This window comes from Nuphar pumila, chromosome 13 (genome assembly GCF_984573655.1).
Source record: "Nuphar pumila chromosome 13, dmNupPumi1.hap1.1, whole genome shotgun sequence".
In the NCBI taxonomy this organism is placed as follows: domain Eukaryota; kingdom Viridiplantae; phylum Streptophyta; class Magnoliopsida; order Nymphaeales; family Nymphaeaceae; genus Nuphar; species Nuphar pumila.
Genome location: NC_143261.1, coordinates 20,768,960 through 20,786,528, shown reverse-complemented (window position 1 = coordinate 20,786,528; position 17,569 = coordinate 20,768,960). Strand labels below are relative to the sequence as shown.

General features: G+C 36.3%; 1 protein-coding gene across 1 annotated transcript; it reads right to left on the bottom strand.

Moving 5' to 3' along the window:
• Window positions 1-3,721: 3,721 nt before the first annotated feature.
• LOC149818036 (uncharacterized) lies at window positions 3,722-15,791 on the bottom strand. Its single transcript, XM_089984573.1, has 5 exons — window positions 15,674-15,791; window positions 15,248-15,434; window positions 6,558-6,764; window positions 4,204-4,398; window positions 3,722-4,082 (listed from the first exon to the last, which is right to left on the bottom strand). Exons 1-5 carry the CDS (start codon window positions 15,754-15,756, stop codon window positions 3,948-3,950), a joined length of 807 nt encoding a protein of 268 aa, XP_089840699.1. The 5' UTR covers window positions 15,757-15,791; the 3' UTR covers window positions 3,722-3,947.
• Between the last annotated feature and the right edge of the window lie 1,778 nt (window positions 15,792-17,569).

The window sequence follows — 17,569 nt, the reverse complement described above, 5'->3', positions numbered from 1 at the left end:
AGATATAAATGTTTGGCACAAGAGACATGGACATCTCAATGTCATTAAGTTTTCTTATTTGCATTTTGTTAAAGATCTTTGTAAAAATGACTTCACTTGTAATGATTGTATTCTTAGAAAAATGAGAATTTTACCTTTTGAACAAAGATCTATGTTTTTAACAAAACCATTTGAACTTGTTTATTCAGATGTATGGGGACCGACACCCGTTATATCAAAAGGAGGATTTGTATATTATGTTATCTTTGTTGATAATTACTCTAAATATTGTTGGATTTACTTTTTTAAACATAAGTATGAGGTTTTTTTCTCATTTAAGGCATATCACATGATGATTATGAATCAATTCAATGAAAACTTAAATATTCTTAGAACAGACTCCGGAGGTGAGTATCTCTTTAATGAATTCAAAAGTTATCTTAAAAATTATGGAATTATTCATCAAAAATCTTGTCCTAAAACATCTCAACAAAATGGTTTAGCCGAAAGAAAATATAGATGCATTGTTGAAACTACTAGAACCTTACTTATTTCTCAAAACATTCCTAAAAGATTTTGGGCCAAGGCGGCTCTTGCTTTAGTTTATCTTATAAATCGTCTTCCATCAAAAAACTTAAATAAAATTTTCCATTTTGAAATTTTATATAAAAAATAACCCGATTATAATAGGTTAAGAGTTTTTGGATATAAATGTTTTGTCCTTATGGATAAAAAAAAAACTTTCACCAAAAGCCATTCCTTGTGCTTTTCTTGGTTATTCCAAAACTCAAAAAATGTTTGGATGCTATGATGTTAAAAATGATAAATTATATATCTCTAAGAATGTAACCTTTTTGAAAAATATTAGTGGTTTTGAAAAATGTGAACCTCATGAAGAAAATATAAATTATTCTTTCTTATTGGACTTGTTGTCTAGAAATGATGATAGTTTTAGTGATGATGAAATTACATATAATGATCTTAGTGATAATAAAGTAGAAGAAAACAACAATTGTTCTCAATCTACCGATCACCATATTAAAGAAAGAGTGTCTAGTGATCCTATCACTTATACACAAAGAGATAAAAGCATTTTTAGAAGTGCAATTAAAAAATATAGTGAACCTAGTGAGTCAACCTCTTCACATGATGTAAATCCTCGAAGAGCCGAAAGAACTATACGAATTCCTTCTAGGTTTATATCTTATGATTCTTTTTTACCCAAATATAGAGCTTGTCTTAGTGCCATTCACTCATATATAGAACATAAAAACTCTGAAGAAGCCAAAAAGATTGTACAATGAAGAGAATCTATAGATAATGAACTTAGAGCTTTTAGGAAAGCTAAAACATAGGAATTTCAAAAAAATTCTAATGGTAAGAAAACTATAAGGTGTAGATGGGTGTTTAAGGTCAAGACCAAAAGTGATGGGTCTCTTGAAAGCTATAAAGCCCGTCTAGTTGTCAAAGGGTATAATTAAGAATATGAGATAGACTATGATAAAACCTTTACCCCCATTGCACGTATGATTATCGTTAAATGTCATATTACCATTGCCACAATTAAAAAACAAAATATTTATCAAATGGATGTGAAAAATGCCTTTTTGAATGGTGATCTTAACGAAGAAGTCTATATGAATGCTCCTCCAGGTAAGGAGATTCCTAAAGGAAAAGTATTTCGCTTGCGAAAAACACTTTATGGTTTGAAATAAGCTCCCAAGGCTTAGTATGATAGATTTAATAATGTAATGTTGGAAAACAGTTTTTATCATGTTTCACTGATACAACTTTGTTTGTCAGAAAATCCAATGCAGAGATAATAATTTTATTGTTGCATGTTGATGATATGCTAATAACAGGTGATGATACTAAGGGAATTAAGAGCATAAAATCTATATTAAAAGATAAATTTGAAATATCCAACTTGGGATTCCTAACATATTTTTTAGGCATTAAAGTTGCCTACTCTTATAGAGGTTATTTTTTATCTCAAACTATACTTGCATTTAAAATTATTGACAGGTCAGGAATTACATATGATAAAATTTGTGAAACTCCTGAGGTAGTTGGTACAAAGATGAAAATTGATGATGGGATTCTTCTAAAAGATCTCACTCCTTACATGCAACTTGTTGGATCTCTAATGTATCTTAGTATCACTAGACCTAATATTTCACATGTTGTTCATATAGCAAGTCAATTATAAGATGCACCTACATCAGTCTGTACGAGTGTAATTCTCCAGATCATCAAATATATAAAGAGATCTTTGAATAAGGAAGTATTTTTATCCTCTTCTAAATTAAATTTAATAGCCTATACTGACTCTGATTGGAGAGGTGATCCAAATAACCATCACTCCACCACTGGTTTTTGTATGTTTTTAGGAGAATCATTAATTTCTTGAAGATGCAAGAAGCAACAAAAGGTATTTCTTTCATCTACTGAAGCAAAATACCGTGCAATGGCAACAACTACTATGAAAATTGTCTGGATTCGCCAACTACTGGAAGACATGGGAATTCATGCTCAAGGGCCCACAAAGTTGTGTTGTGATAATAAGAGTGTAATCTATATTGCCAAAAATCATACATTTCATTACCGCACCAAGTATATTGAGATAAACTGACACTATGTAAGAGAGGAATATATGAAAAGAGTTATAGATCTTCTTTATGTAATGTCAGAATATCAATTGGCAGACTTCTTTACCAAGGCGCTCTGTTCACCTAGATTCAACTTTCTCCTTGACAAACTTTTGGTCATTGCATCCTAAGTTTGAGGGAGGGTGTTAAAATGTATCTCATATATATATTTATATATATAGAGAGAGATATACATATACATATATTTCATATATATGTATATGTATCTATTTATTCACATATATATATATATATATATATATATATATATATATATATATATATATATATATATAGAGAGAGAGAGAGAGAGAGAGAGAGAGAGAGAGAGAGAGAGAGAGAGAGATACATATATTTCATATATATGTATATGTATCTATCTATTCACATATATATATTCTTTTGTAAATACACACTAGGGGTAAAATGGTGATTTCCTTCTTTCACACATTTGAAATATGCATTTTCTTTTTCTTTTTTCTTTTTTCTTTTTTTGTACTTTTAGGTTGGAGGGGTCCACCATATAGGCGTTGGACCCTCCAACGGTCACAAATATGACCGTTGGAGGGGCTCCAACGACTATATGGAGCCCCTCCCTGGGTCTCCTTTTGCCTATAAATAATGGGGGTATTCTCCCTTGTAAAACTATCCTTTTGTAAGAGGCACTCTCATTTCATCAATAAAGAGATTCATTATTTTTTCATGCCTTTGTGCATGTATCAGTTTGCCTTTGTGCACATATTGATCAATTGTGAATCTAGTGCCTTTGTGCACATAGCTCTAGTGTTGAGGATATTTTTACAGAACCTTGGCACAAACTTTCATCAAAATCAGTATAAAATCTTGCATGATTTCATTAGCTTCCATTGTCAAAAACTTCCAGTATTAATCAGAAGAAAATGATCCGATTGTGCTTCACTTGTTCAGGAAACCAAAAAGAAGCAATTTTCCCTTGGTGATGATATGAAAGTTCATTAGCTCTTTAAGTGCTCAGAAGTTCCAATTTCAATAATGAGGTCACCTATCTGATCATGCTTCCCTTGTATGAAGAGTTATGCAGGATCTCTTTATTCAGTTATTTTTCATTACGTATCTTTTTGCTCAACGTCAAATTGTCTCACATACATGAATACAATACAAAACAGACTAGAAACTCAAGCAATCGAATGACTTACAATTGGTGATCAACAACCACAGACATGAGATTCTATTCAAATTTTCACCACTAGTAGTAACAGGTAACTGACAGCCGTGACTGTCACATTACATTTATTTTAGTATATTTAGCCATTTACAGTGAAGGTGAGAGACTGTTTCCATCTACTGTTGGTTCTCTATTTGATAGACTATAGTCTGCTCTTTCCACCTTTCCTCCTCAAGGTATTTCTCATAGAAGGTTACTTCTCCAGTAGTTTTAACAGACAGGCCGACGATACTTCTAGTGCCATAGCGTCCCTATAAAGCAAAACAGATTAGTGAGAAAAAAAGTGTTCTAGCTAGCGATAGAAAGAAGGAAAAACACTGGAATGGAAAAGCGTGAAATGATTCCCATGTTATATCAGCAGATTTTTTTTACCCTTTCTGTATCAGCTTCAACAAATATGGAACTCAGTGCAAGTTCCCATTCTGGATCATGACCAGTTTTTGGTAGCATATGTCTTTCAGCTTTAACCGTGTCTCTCATCAACTTTTCAACCATATCTTTCTCATGGACTTCCATGTCGCCATAACGTTGAACTAGATCTTTGAAATTTTGACCCAAGACTTGAGCCTGCAAAAGTTAGAGCAGAAATACTATTAAAGTAAATGCACAAGAACAAATGCAATGAGGTTATAAAAAATGTCTGTTGATAGTGCATGTAGAAGTTAGTAAACAATACAATTGGTGCATAACTTAGTGGTAAGATCTAGATGGAAGATTAAGGTTGTTCTATGTAAACATTGACATGCTTTGGATTTCCAAATATGTGGTAAAAGAGTGCAGGTAATAAACTGCCAAAAATCTCAGGCATGAACTGATAAATTATCTCATTAACTACTTGAAATGGAAAGGAATACTTTCAAAGAGTATAAAATACAGGCTTCCATGACCTGCTCAAACTTCAAAGTAAGCATTCTCAGCAACTATACAGTATACAGTCACATACATCTACCATATAAATCAATCTAGGTCCACAAAGACACGCTGAAGTTTCTCTCCACAGGTGGTTTGTCAGAAGACAAGGTAATTTCTCCATTATTGATGCCTAATTACTGTTTTTAAGGATCTAGGATGATGAATTAGTAATGTAATGCCATGTCTTACAAGGCATACTTTAGCTGTTTGTCGTTATCTTCTATCCCACAATGACGTTGCAGATGTTCTTATGAACATTGACACTTCTAGTGCCTTGTATTCCCTGGTGACATAAAGAACTACACTTTAATCAACTTGCACCCAGTACAAGGATGCACCAATGTTTTAGCTCATAGGAGCCGTTGGTTACTTACATTTCTCCTTGATATGTATTCTAGATGTACATTTTTAGTCACTTTGAATCTTATCCGCATACTGTCTCATGTCACTATAATGGTTGCTTTAACATCAGTTTTGACATCATAATGCTACCATATTCTGTTTCTTGCTGCTCGTATCATGACATTCCATCTCTTTCCTTCCAAAGACGTGAACACAGGATTGCAAATGTCAACATTGCTCCATTGGGTCAATGAGCTTCTCTTTAAAGTCACGCCCGTTAAGAATCGGGATCAAAACCAGGCTCATTAGTAAATGGGAAAACCCACTTTCGAACTGAGTGTAATATTCTAAAAAATTTAACTTGTCAAAGTTAAAAAAAAAAATTTAAATTTTTTGTAGTGTTGATTTATTTTCAAAATTAAAATAAAAGTACAACAAAAAATTATTTTAAAACATCTAACTTAACAAACCTTGTTCGGGTTACAAGATTGAGTCCCCAAATGTATTGGATTTGGGTCTGAACATGTACACATTCATCCAAGCATATAATGGTTCAAAATAAAGATTTAGATTAAAATAGACCAGGCATTTACATAACTAAAAGCAAAGACATTTATTCGGGTGATTATGCAAATATTTCAATTAGAGTGAACTGACAAATATAAGCTATCACACCACTTTCCACAAGCCACTGGAGGTTTCATGGATGCCAGATACCATAGGTTTAGAGATTAGTTCCAAATAACCTCAGCAAATATCCATTAATCAGTTGTAAACTATTTAATTTCTCATTAGACCTAAGAAAATGGTCATACAACAGAAAAAGTTAGTCTCAAGCTACATAGCCTTCCTTCCATGCTTTTATTCTTTCAATAATGGTGTGTACCGACTCCCAAAGGAGAAAACTTAAACATCTAGGGAAATTGCAGCTCATTTCTTGACAAAGAGTTTTCGTTGTCTCCACAAGAAACATTGGTTGTAAAATCACTTATTAGGAGTGAATATCTCCATTTTTGTGCCCAAAGTTGAGAGATTACAATCTTACATTGTGACAAAATGGAAAATGGCCTGCCACTTTCTGAGTTCAATCATAATGATGAGACCCAGGAATTCATTAAGTAGGAGGCTACTGAATTCCACTTCATTGAATCTTCTGCTAGCAATAAAAAATTAGTGCAGCAAAGAGAGCACAACCATACACGGTCCCAAAGTTGATCACATTTTCTCCTAATGAAATAAAAGTGATATACAGGTATCACCACCAATGAGAGTTAATTGCAAACCGATTCTCTTCTATGCAGAAGTACTGAATGAAGTTAGGAGTGGAAATCATATGTATAATAAGGAAAAGTACAAACACAAAAGACCTTTGGTCAGTTATTGCTAAGTTATCAGCAGCAAAAGAGAAAAGATTATTATGATAAGAATATTTCATGCAAATCAAATCCTGTTAGTCTGGAACGTTGACATACCTTATGCCAAGGACTGTCCAAAGATGCATTGGTGAGAACATGACAACCAGGAAGAACCTCTTGAACGTGAATAGGCTCTCCCTTGGGCCTATTCGTGACATATACCATTTTTTGGGTACATAGATCAGCCAAAATAAGATTGAAACCGTTATAGCGGTGCCCTTCCCTCTCCACCTCTAGTGCAAACTCCAATGGAGTCTTCCTACTCTGCAGTCAAATACAAAAAAACAAAGCCCATTCTAAGTTATCCTTTGTATTCAGCAAGAAATACAATGACAAACAACAATATAAACAGAAAAGAGAAAGCTGAAATAACGGGTTTATTGAATTCCAGTTAAAATTACTGAAGCTGACATGCTTGATACAAGAGAATATTCAGATTTCGGATGCAGCAGTCAACGTATAATTTGACAATAATGATAAGGAATAATCACTGGTAGACAGAGAATAAGGATATACAATGGGTAGTAACCACAAATCTGCCTACAATAATAGGGATGTCTAGATAAATACAACAGTTTGAGGGAATCTAAATATTGCCTATTTATAAGAACTTTGCAGTGAAGATGACTAAGAAGAAAGATTAGCCATTTTCAAAAAGAAAAGACAAAGAGGTTCCGTTCAGGTACTCATAGCCATAAAAACATTGCCCAAATAAAAGGAGACAAAACTGAATTTCAATAACCAAGAATTGGCTGACATCAAAGATCAATTAAACAAAAACAAAAACCAAATAATGAACATTAAAATGAAGAGAAGTCAAAGTCGTGGATAAAACGATCGATCAACGACAGAACAAGTTTCATCTTGCATCATATCTAATCGATTCCCTGAGATCAAATAAACAATGCCACCCCCTGGTTAAATATCACCATTTATTGTTAGAAAAAACTGTGTGGGCCTACATACGTTGAACCACACATCGTAAGTTTGTCTTAGGTTCAGGCCCGGTTCATGTGGTCTAATCCGGATGGGCCCTGTGGTATCTCAAATGGTATGGAACAGTATGTGGAGAGATCTGCCCTGTCTAAAACTCGATAATGGGTTGAGTTGAGATAGAATCCTAAATACATTAGGCATAGTCCCCAAACCTTATATTAAGGTCCTCCCTCTTCAGACTCCCCATTATCAAAAGAAGATTCAGTTCCTCTAATCAGGTTTAGAGGAAGGAAAATGACTAATATACAAGTTCTACAAGATCATACCCGTCAACGATCAACCGGAACGCTATGGATTCAGGTATTGCTTTCGCTTTTGATTTTATTTTGTTTATGATTTCAACGGTTTAGCGAGAGCATATTATCGATTCTGTTTTAGTTTTCGGTGGATTTATATTCCAACAATTGGTATCAAAGCACATGTTCCCGTTGAATCGTTGAAAATAAACGATTTCATGTATTCTATATATATTTTTACAGCGATGATCCATTGTGATCATTGGATCGTCGTCGGGCGACAAAGGGAGGTTACCCTCATTCAGCTTGTCGGACGAGAGGGCCGTCGTGCCCTTCCTTTACCTGCTAATCGGGTGGAAGGGCCCGTTAGCCCTTCCCCGGTTTTCTTGTTCGCCGGACCCATGGAGAGGGCGATCAACCGTTCGGTTCACAGAACGGTCAATACTTCCTCTCATCAGGGCCATATCGCCCGGTCTGATCGTCGGACGGGCTCTTGCCTTCATATCTCGCCGATCGGCTGCGACCGACAACCGTTCCGTCCTGGCATTGATGGGTCTGATAGGCGGTTGAGGCCACAAGCGGCCATCAGGTAGTGCCCAATCATGATTCTGTCACCGGACGACAGGAGGTGTCGTCGACTGCTCGATTCGTCGAGCGGGTGGACAGCAACCCCCATCAGCTTGTCGAAAAGTGGATTTCGGTCGTCGAACGACAGGAGGTGCCGTCAGCTGCTCGATTCGTTGAGCGACAGATGACGACCCTCATCAGTTTGTCGGACGATGTTTTTTTTTCATCGCCGATCGACAAGAAGGTAAGCACTTGGTAAGCCCTGTGTATGTCGGCATTCGGAGTTGATTTCGACCATCGCCAGATATACTCTACTCGTTGATTGTTCATCGAATTCTCAGGGTGTCACCCAGTCTGGCCGCCGGACGAGCGGTTGGCTGTCCTGTTCTCCGATCGTAGCGGGTCATGCCAGACCGAACGGCCACAGGCGGTGGTCTGGGCATGCAATTTTTGCCAGCCACCGTCGGCGACCAATTGGGGCCAGTAACCTGCAGTCGACTACCTTCGACGACGACTACAGGGTATTCAGTTTGCCCCAGCCACCGTCGAAAGGGAATTCAGAGCTGACTATAATCCAGAAGGACATCCGAGCATCGCCTGTGTTTTTTTTTTGGCGGACGACAGTCCGCAGTCAGCATCTGGCTTCCATCTCCGCCGACGACGTCTTGGCCATCAGATGGGTCGCTCGGTTTCTTTTACCGGCTCAGCTCTTAGACGATACAAAAGTAGAACGGGTCGGCTATCAGGTTCTGACCGATTCGGCCCTTCAGGAGACTGAGTCAGGATTTTGATTCACGACAGCTTGGCCATTTTGTATGGACCGATTCGGTGCCCAGTCCGGGGCTGGGTCGGCTTGAGGATCTTTTGTAGTGGGGTCTGCTCACCCGGTTCAGCCCCATTTTGTTGAGGGGCTGAACCGAGTCGAGTAGGGGCCACTAACAAGTCCAGCTCGAGTGAGGCCATGCCTTTAGTACTGGTCGGGCCTGGTTAGACCTATCCCTCTGCATGGACGCACACTCGATTGCAGTGTGTTGGATCTGAACCGATTCGGGTTAGACCAGCCATGACCCGCAGGTACCCGATTGGCCGGACCGTACGCTAAGCTTTATAAAAAAAATTAAGGATTTATGGGGCTATTTGGCGTGCATTTTGGGTCACTTTGGTGGGTCGATATTCAGCCCATATATGCTATTATGCTTGCTTATTTAATTTATATGCATGTGCTTTTGTTGACATATTTGAACATTGGTATTGTTTCTGATTCTGGGTCTGATATTTTAAATTAAATTAATTGAATCAATATGTTGCCAAAGTAACCTTTGTTGTGTAGGTTAGTTCATTTTAGAATATTGTGATGGCTATATATTTGCGGTTCATGCGAATAGTGATCGACCCAAAGGAAGATTACTATTTGGCCGAGCCCAAATGTATACTTTCAGTAATGAATATGGGACAATCATTCAATTTTCCATGTGAATAAGGAGTCTATCCAAAGAAAGGCTTGTTGTTTGACAGAACTGATTGCCCATATTTTGATTATTGTATTGAGATTACCACTTACAAGTTGGCACTTCTGTCCAAAAACTAAGTGTCAATGTTATGCTGGGTATCTTGTGATGGGGTTCACCATTGTTTAAATGTGTATATTTTATGTTATTACATGTGAATATAGATGTTAATCGTGAGTTTCTCTGGTCTTTATTCAGTTAATACCTCTCTTCTATGATATCTGTCAAATTCCATCCATTTTTTGAGCAGTTCAAATTTCAAGAATTGGAAAGAAAATGTTATGATTGTGCTTGGTTGTATGGATCTGAATCTTGCATTACGAGAAGATCAACCACCTGCTCTTACGGATAAGAGTTCTGCTGAGGATAAAAAAAACTCTGAGCGGTGGGATCGATCTAATCGCATGAGTCTCATGATCATGAAAGGTGCGATTCCAGAATCCTTCAAGGGGTACCATGTTTGAAGAGGCCAATGCCAAACGTTTCTTTGAAGAAATTGAAAAACGTTTTGCGAAAAACGAAAAGGTTGAGATAAGTACTCTTCTTTTGAGTCTTGTCTCGATGAGATATAAAGGCAAAGGAAACATTTAGGAGTACATCATGGAGATATCTCATTTTACTTCAAAACTCAAGGCACTAAAGTTAGAGTTGTCTGAGGACTTACTCGTGCACTTGGTTTTGATATCCCTTCCTGCACAGTACAGTTAGTTAGAATTGATAGAAAGAAAAACGAACTCTTAATGAGCTCATTTCACATTGTGTGCAAGAAGAGGATAAGATGAAGTAAGAGAAGACTGAAAGTGCTCATCTGACAATAATCTCTAAGGACAGGTTTAAGAAAAAGAAAATGACTAAGGAAGCTGCAGTTGACCCTCAATCGCAGAAGAAACAGAAAAGACATCAGGATCCAAAGTCTAGTTGTTTCTTTTACAAAGGGGAGGGTCACATGAAGAAGGACTGTACCAAGTATCATGCCTAGCGTAAGAAAAAAAGTACGTTCCTTACTTTGGTTTGTTCTGAAGTTAATTTGACTTCTGTGCCCGAACACACTTGGTGGATGAATTCTGGTGCTACCACTCATATAAGTGTGTCTTTGTAGGATTGCCTAAGTTGTCAACCGCCAATTGATGCTGAAAGATTCATCTATGTGGGCGATAGCAAAATAGTTGAAGTCGAGGCAATAAGGGCATTTAGGTTATTAAAGACTGAAAATTATTTAGATTTGAAAGAAACATTTATTGTGCCATCTTTTAGGCATGATTTTGGTCTCTATTTCCGTTTTGGACAAATACAGTTATTCTTGTTTATTTGGAAATAATGAATTTAAATTGTTTCTTAGCTCAAATCTTATTGGGACCGATTCTTTATCTACAGTTGACAACATTTATATGCTTGATATTATTGTCTCGTTTAATGAAAACTTGCAAATAAGTTCTCGTTGTACAAAACAAAAATTAACAAATGAGAATTCTGATTTGTTATGGTATAAGCGCTTAGGTCATATTTCTAAACAAAGAATTGAAAAGCTTGTGTCACATGAGATTCTTGGTTCTCTTGATTTCATTGACTTTCAAGTTTGTGTCGAGTGTATAAAAGAAAAATGAACAAACATAAAAAAATTAGGTGCCGAAAGGAAAACAGACGTCATAGAACTAATTCATACAAATATTTGTGAACCCTTCCCTACGGCTTCTTGGAATGGTCAACAATATTTTATTACGTTCATAGACGACTATTCTCGTTATGGGTACTTATATTTGATTCATAAAAAGTCTTAGTCCCTGGATGTGTTCAAATCGTATAATGCCGAAGTTGAAAACCAACTTAGGAAAAGAATTAAGGCCGTCAGATCTGACCATGGTGGCGAGAATTATGGTAGATATGATGGATCAAGTGAACAACGTCCAGAGTCTTTTGCTAAATTCCTAGAAGAATGTGAGAGTGTGCCTCAGTATACCATGTCAGGCACCCTAGCATGAATGGTGTTGTTGAAAGACGAAAGATAACTCTTAAGGATATGGTAAGGAGTATGATTTTTCATTCTACCCTACTAGAGTCCCTCTAAGGAGAAACATTAAAGTCTGCAGTCTATGTTTTGAACAGGGTACCCTCCAAAGCAATAACCAAGACCCTATATGAATTATGGACAGGTTGAAAGCTTAGTTTAAAACATTTTCACATTTGGGGATGTCCAGCTGAGGCTAGGCCCTACAGGCCATATGAAAAGAAACTGGATTTCAGAACGGTTAGCTACTATTTTGTTGGGTATTCTAAAAGGTTCAGGGGCTATAAGTTTTATGACCCTGCAAATAAGTCATTTTCCGAAACGAGAAACACTTGTTTCTTTAAGGGTGTTGAGTTTAGGGCGAGTGATAAAGTAAAGGACATTGCTTTTGAAGAAGAGTCTTTTTCTCTTCCTACAATTGTGGATAACAATGATCATATTCTAATTCCTGACATTGTTTCCACAAATTCGGATCAAGGTAATGTTTCAGATCTCCCTGTCCAAAATCAAGCCTTTACTACTGAAATTTAAACTCAACAACCTCAAGAAACAACTCAAAAACCAGTGTCATTAAAGAAATCTACTAGAAAGAGAAGAAGGGCAATTTCGGATGATTATATTGTCTTTCTACAAGAAAATGAGGGTGATACTGGTTTAATGGAAGATGATCCAATCAACCTCCATCAAGCCACACAAAGTTCTAACTCTCAAAAGTGGATTAAAGCAATGCATGAGGAGATTAAATCCATGAGTGACAATGACGTGTGAGATCTTTTCACATTACCTGAAGGTATGAAACCCATTGGTTGCAAATGGATATTTAAAATCAAAAGAGATTCAAAGAGTAATGTGAAAGAATATAAGGCCCGTCTTGTTGCAAAAGGATTTACTCAAAGAGAAGGCATTGACTATACAGAAACTTTCTCTCTGGTTTCTACGAAAGACTCTTTTAGGATTATGATGGCACTTATAGCTCATTATGACTTAGAGCTACATTAGATGGATATTAAGATTGCATTCCTTAATGGGGACATCGATGAGACAATATACATGGTCCAACCAGAATATTTTGTCTCAAGCGATGCCAAGAAGATGGTTTGCAAACTAAAAAAATTCATCTATGGACTTAAGCAAGCTTTTCGCCAGTGATATCATAAATCTTATCAAGTTATCCTCTCGTTTGGTTTTGAGATGAATGTGATTGATGAATGATACCATAAGTTCAGTGAGAGTAAATTCATTTTTCTGGTTTTGTATGGGAATGACATATTGCTTGTCAGTAATGATATACGCATACTGCACGAAATCAAGAGATTTCTGACAAAGAAATTTGAAATGAAAGATCTTAGAGACGCCGCTTTTATATTAGAGATCCAGATACATCGAGATCGTTCTCGGGGTATTCTTGAATTATCACAAAAGATCTATATCGAAAGGATTCAGGAAAGGTATGGCATGAAGGATTGCAAACCAGGAGATACTTTCGTTGCTAAAGGAGACAAGTTTAGTCTCGCTCAGTGCCCCCAAACACCAGTCTGAAATTAAGGCTATGGAACAAATTTCCTATGCATCTGTTGTGGAGAGTCTTATGTATGCTCAGGTATGTACACATCCGGATTTAGCGTACATTATTGGGATGTTAAGCAGATATCTTAGTAACCCAGGTATGGATCATTGGAAAGCAGCCAAACGGGTTATGTGGTATTTGCAAAGAACAAAAGGTTATATGCTCACATACAGGAAGTCAAATCAGTTGGAGATCATTGGGTATTCCGATTTTGACTTTGCGGGATGCCAAGACAGTCGCAGATCCACGTCAGGCTATGTTTTTCTGTTGGCCGGGGGAGCTATTTCTTAGAGGAGTGTCAAGCAGACACTCATTGCTTCTTCCACCATTGCAGCAGGATTCGTGGCTTGTTATGAGGCATCCAACCATGGGATATGGCTACGCAATTTTGTCACTGGGCTGCGGATTTTGGATAATGTTGAAAGACCGCTAAAGTTATTTTGTGACAATAATTCAGCAGTGCTATATTTCAATAACAACAGGAGTTCATCGAAGTCAAAGCATATTGACATTAAGTTTCTTGTTGTTAAAGAAAGAGTAAAGAATGGTCAGATATCGATAGAACATATTGGCACAAACTCCATGACTGTGGATCCGCTTACTAAAGGTTTGCCACCCAAGATCTTTCACGAGCATACTGCTCGTATGGGAGTTTTATCATTTTATGATATGCTGGTTTAGTGAAAGTTTATATTTAGTCGTTTTATGATATAATAAAGTTCTTTTTTGCCACTTTGGCATGAAGTTAAAGTTTCAGTTACATTCTGTACTCATTATAGTATGATCTCACTAAAGTTTTCAGTAGGATCAGTTGGAAATAGGCATGTTTGATCACATTACATGTAATTTCCATGCTTCACATCTATACTTGATCTATGTCATTTGGTTATGTCAATATACGTGATCATTGATAGGTCCAATTATGTTATTTGTAATGAAGACCGCTTTGGTTCTATGTTGACATGATCAATGAACCGGATTGGTAGAGATATCAATTGATAATACAGTATTTTTGAGCTCATAAGGTTACAATATGTGATTATAAGGTTACGTATGTGGCCCAAGTGGGAGATTGTTAGAAAAAATCGTGTGGCCCTACATACGTTAAACCACACTTCGTAAGTTTGTCTTAGGTTCAGGCCCGATTCATGTGGTCTAATCCGAATGGGCCCTGTGGTATCTCAAATGGTATGGAACACTACGTGGAGAGACCTGCCCTATCTAAAACTCTATAATGAGTTGAGTTGAGATAGAGTCCTAAATACATTAGGTTATGGTCCCCAAACCTTATATTAAGGTCCTCCCTCTTCGAACTCCCCATTATTAGAAGAAGATTTTGTCCCTCTCATCAGGTTTAGAGAAAGAAAAATGGCTAATATATAGGTTCTGGAAGATCATACCCGTCAACGATCAACCGGAGCGCTATGGATTCAGGTATTGCTTCCGCTTTTTATTTTATTCTGTTAATGATTTCAACGGTTTAGCGAGAGCATCTTATGCTGTTTTAGTTTTCGGTGGATTTATATTCCAACAATTATCACATTCAAGAAAAAAAAAACTAAATAATTGTATGTGGGTACAAGAAAACAAAAAGAAAAGAATAAAGGACCTTGAATTTGGAGAAAGAAACATGGGCGGCGTCCAAAATAAAAGAAAATTCAATTTAATTTGAAGTTCCATAAATGCTCACGCATTGTACATATTCTACAGAATCCAATGGAAAGGAATTTATGAGTATTTCATGCATTATTTGCACAATTTCTTCAAAAAATGGGACTCAATAACAGCATCTTAACTCGCAATTCCAAACTAGAAATAAAACAAGAAAATGAAACGCCAAAAAAAATATTAATAAGAAAGAGCAAAACCTGCAGGAATCGAATCGGCAAGTTTCCTCTAGTCTTCACATCAGGAAGGAGTTGGGGCTCCATGAAATTGGTGAGGAAAACCACTCTACCATCTCTCGAAGACGCCAACCAAGTTCCTCCCGCTAGACAATCTCTACCACCCAATATCTGCGGATGCTCTTCCCACCACGACGCTGGCTGAGATGGCCTGCCCCATTGCAAAAATGCAAAATTAACTCATTTTTCAACATACCCACAAACCCAAACCCTCAGAAAACCATGACTCGTGACGGCACTGGTGGTGCAAATTTCTTCTCTTCCGTACGGATTCACTTATGTAAAACGTACATTTGCGTGACAGTGATATGAATTTCAACCCTACATAGCTGCAAAAACTTAAAAATTTAATGAGAGAAACGAGGGGTGAATCCATGAAACACAACCAACCTGTTGTGGTATTCGTCTCTATTGAGCAAGAGGATAAATTGGTAGAGAGGGTGAGATTGCCATAACCAAACGGCTATACACATTCTGCTGCTTCCGTAGTCCACTTTGCAAACCAACGGGAGACTTCGTTTCCCGTTTTCCTCGATATATATATATATATATATATGGTTAAATATATATATTTTTTAAAGCAAGCTGGGGTTAGGCTAACGGTCATACAACTCTACCATTTTGGGTTTTAAACTGCAACTTTACGATATATATGGGTAAATATTGGCTATCAAAGAAGGAAAAGAAACGTGTTCGTTTAAGTTATGAAATTTTATAATATTGTGGGCTATTGATGTTTTAACCCTTTTAAAAACATAATTACTTGTCATAATCACATCCATAACATTTGATCTAAAAAAAATCAGAATTTTACAAAAAAAGGTGATTTTTACTCATCACAGTGACACGTTTTTATCGGCAATTTCTTGTTTTTCAAAAACTTGGGAGAAATTGAAAAAAAAATCATAAATCTTGCATTTTTTGGCAAAATCTCGGTAATAAAAAAATAAATTAAAAAATATAAAATATATTTTTTATAAGAAAATATTAATAAAATTTATTTTAAAATATAAATACATGATTTTTTTGTGATAAATAACCGTTTAAAACGTAAATATCCTGTTTAAATTGCGGTATTTATGTTTTTTTCATAAATCTCACGATATTTGTCACTATGCTACTCATTAATTCATTACTTTTGTTAGTAACCAATATTTACCATATATATATATATATATATAGAGAGAGAGAGAGAGAGACAGCAATGCGCTGCTGCTGCTCCCTTTTCTTATTCTGCCCCGTTAGGTTCCTTAGAAATCATAGTTTTTGTGTTTTTTTACATCTAAACACTATAAATACACACTATAAATATGATCTAAGAGGATGCTAAATACATCTAACGGTTCAGATCTGTTATAAAACACTTGCAGAATGAGAAAAGATGGCCTAATGTGTTCAATTCTTATATATATATATATATATATATATATATATATATATATATATATATATATATATATATATATATATATATATATATATAGAGAGAGAGAGAGAGAGAGAGAGAGAGAGAGAGAGAGAGAGAGAGAGATTTGCTTCCATTCTCAATCCCACGTACTCAACCCACAGCCTTGAGACTCTGTTTTTGCTTTAAATAATCCGTTGACTGATCACAGAAGTTAGCATAGTTGAAACGGTCCTGGGCTGTAATACGGGTTTGATTTCAATGAGCATTATGCTCATTGCATAAGTCGAAGCGGGTGGCTCTATGAGGTCAAGGGGTGCGCCGGAGGTTTACACTCGCATGGTTTTTCAGTTAGCATAGAAACAAATAAGATAATTGAGGGACTCTTATGTTTGCTTATGCTTGGTGATGATGTCAATGAAAACTCAAATCATATGGACCGGTGTCGAGATACAACCCAACACTATCGCTATGACAAGAAAAATAGCACCCAAGTACATGTTCTGACTGATCTATTCTATTTTGCAGACACCCAAACTAAATATCAAGAAAAACAACCAAAAATAAAAGGAAAAGAAGAGAAAACCAGCTTTCTAATGGCGCACACAAACACTACCCAAGTCTTATGTACGGTTAGAGAGATATGGCCTAAAAAACAGTCTAATGGCCACTAACTACATGCTATAAATCTGCCTTAAATTTGAAATCCAAAATTGACGACTCTAGAAGGATTTTTGGTTCCAACTCAAAATAAAACAGGCTTAGATCACAATCTCAACTTTCAAATAGCTACAAAAATACTGATTTTTTATATTTCTAAAATAATTTATATGATATCTTTTATTGTTTTTTTGTAACTACTTTGTACAGTTGTGTCTAGA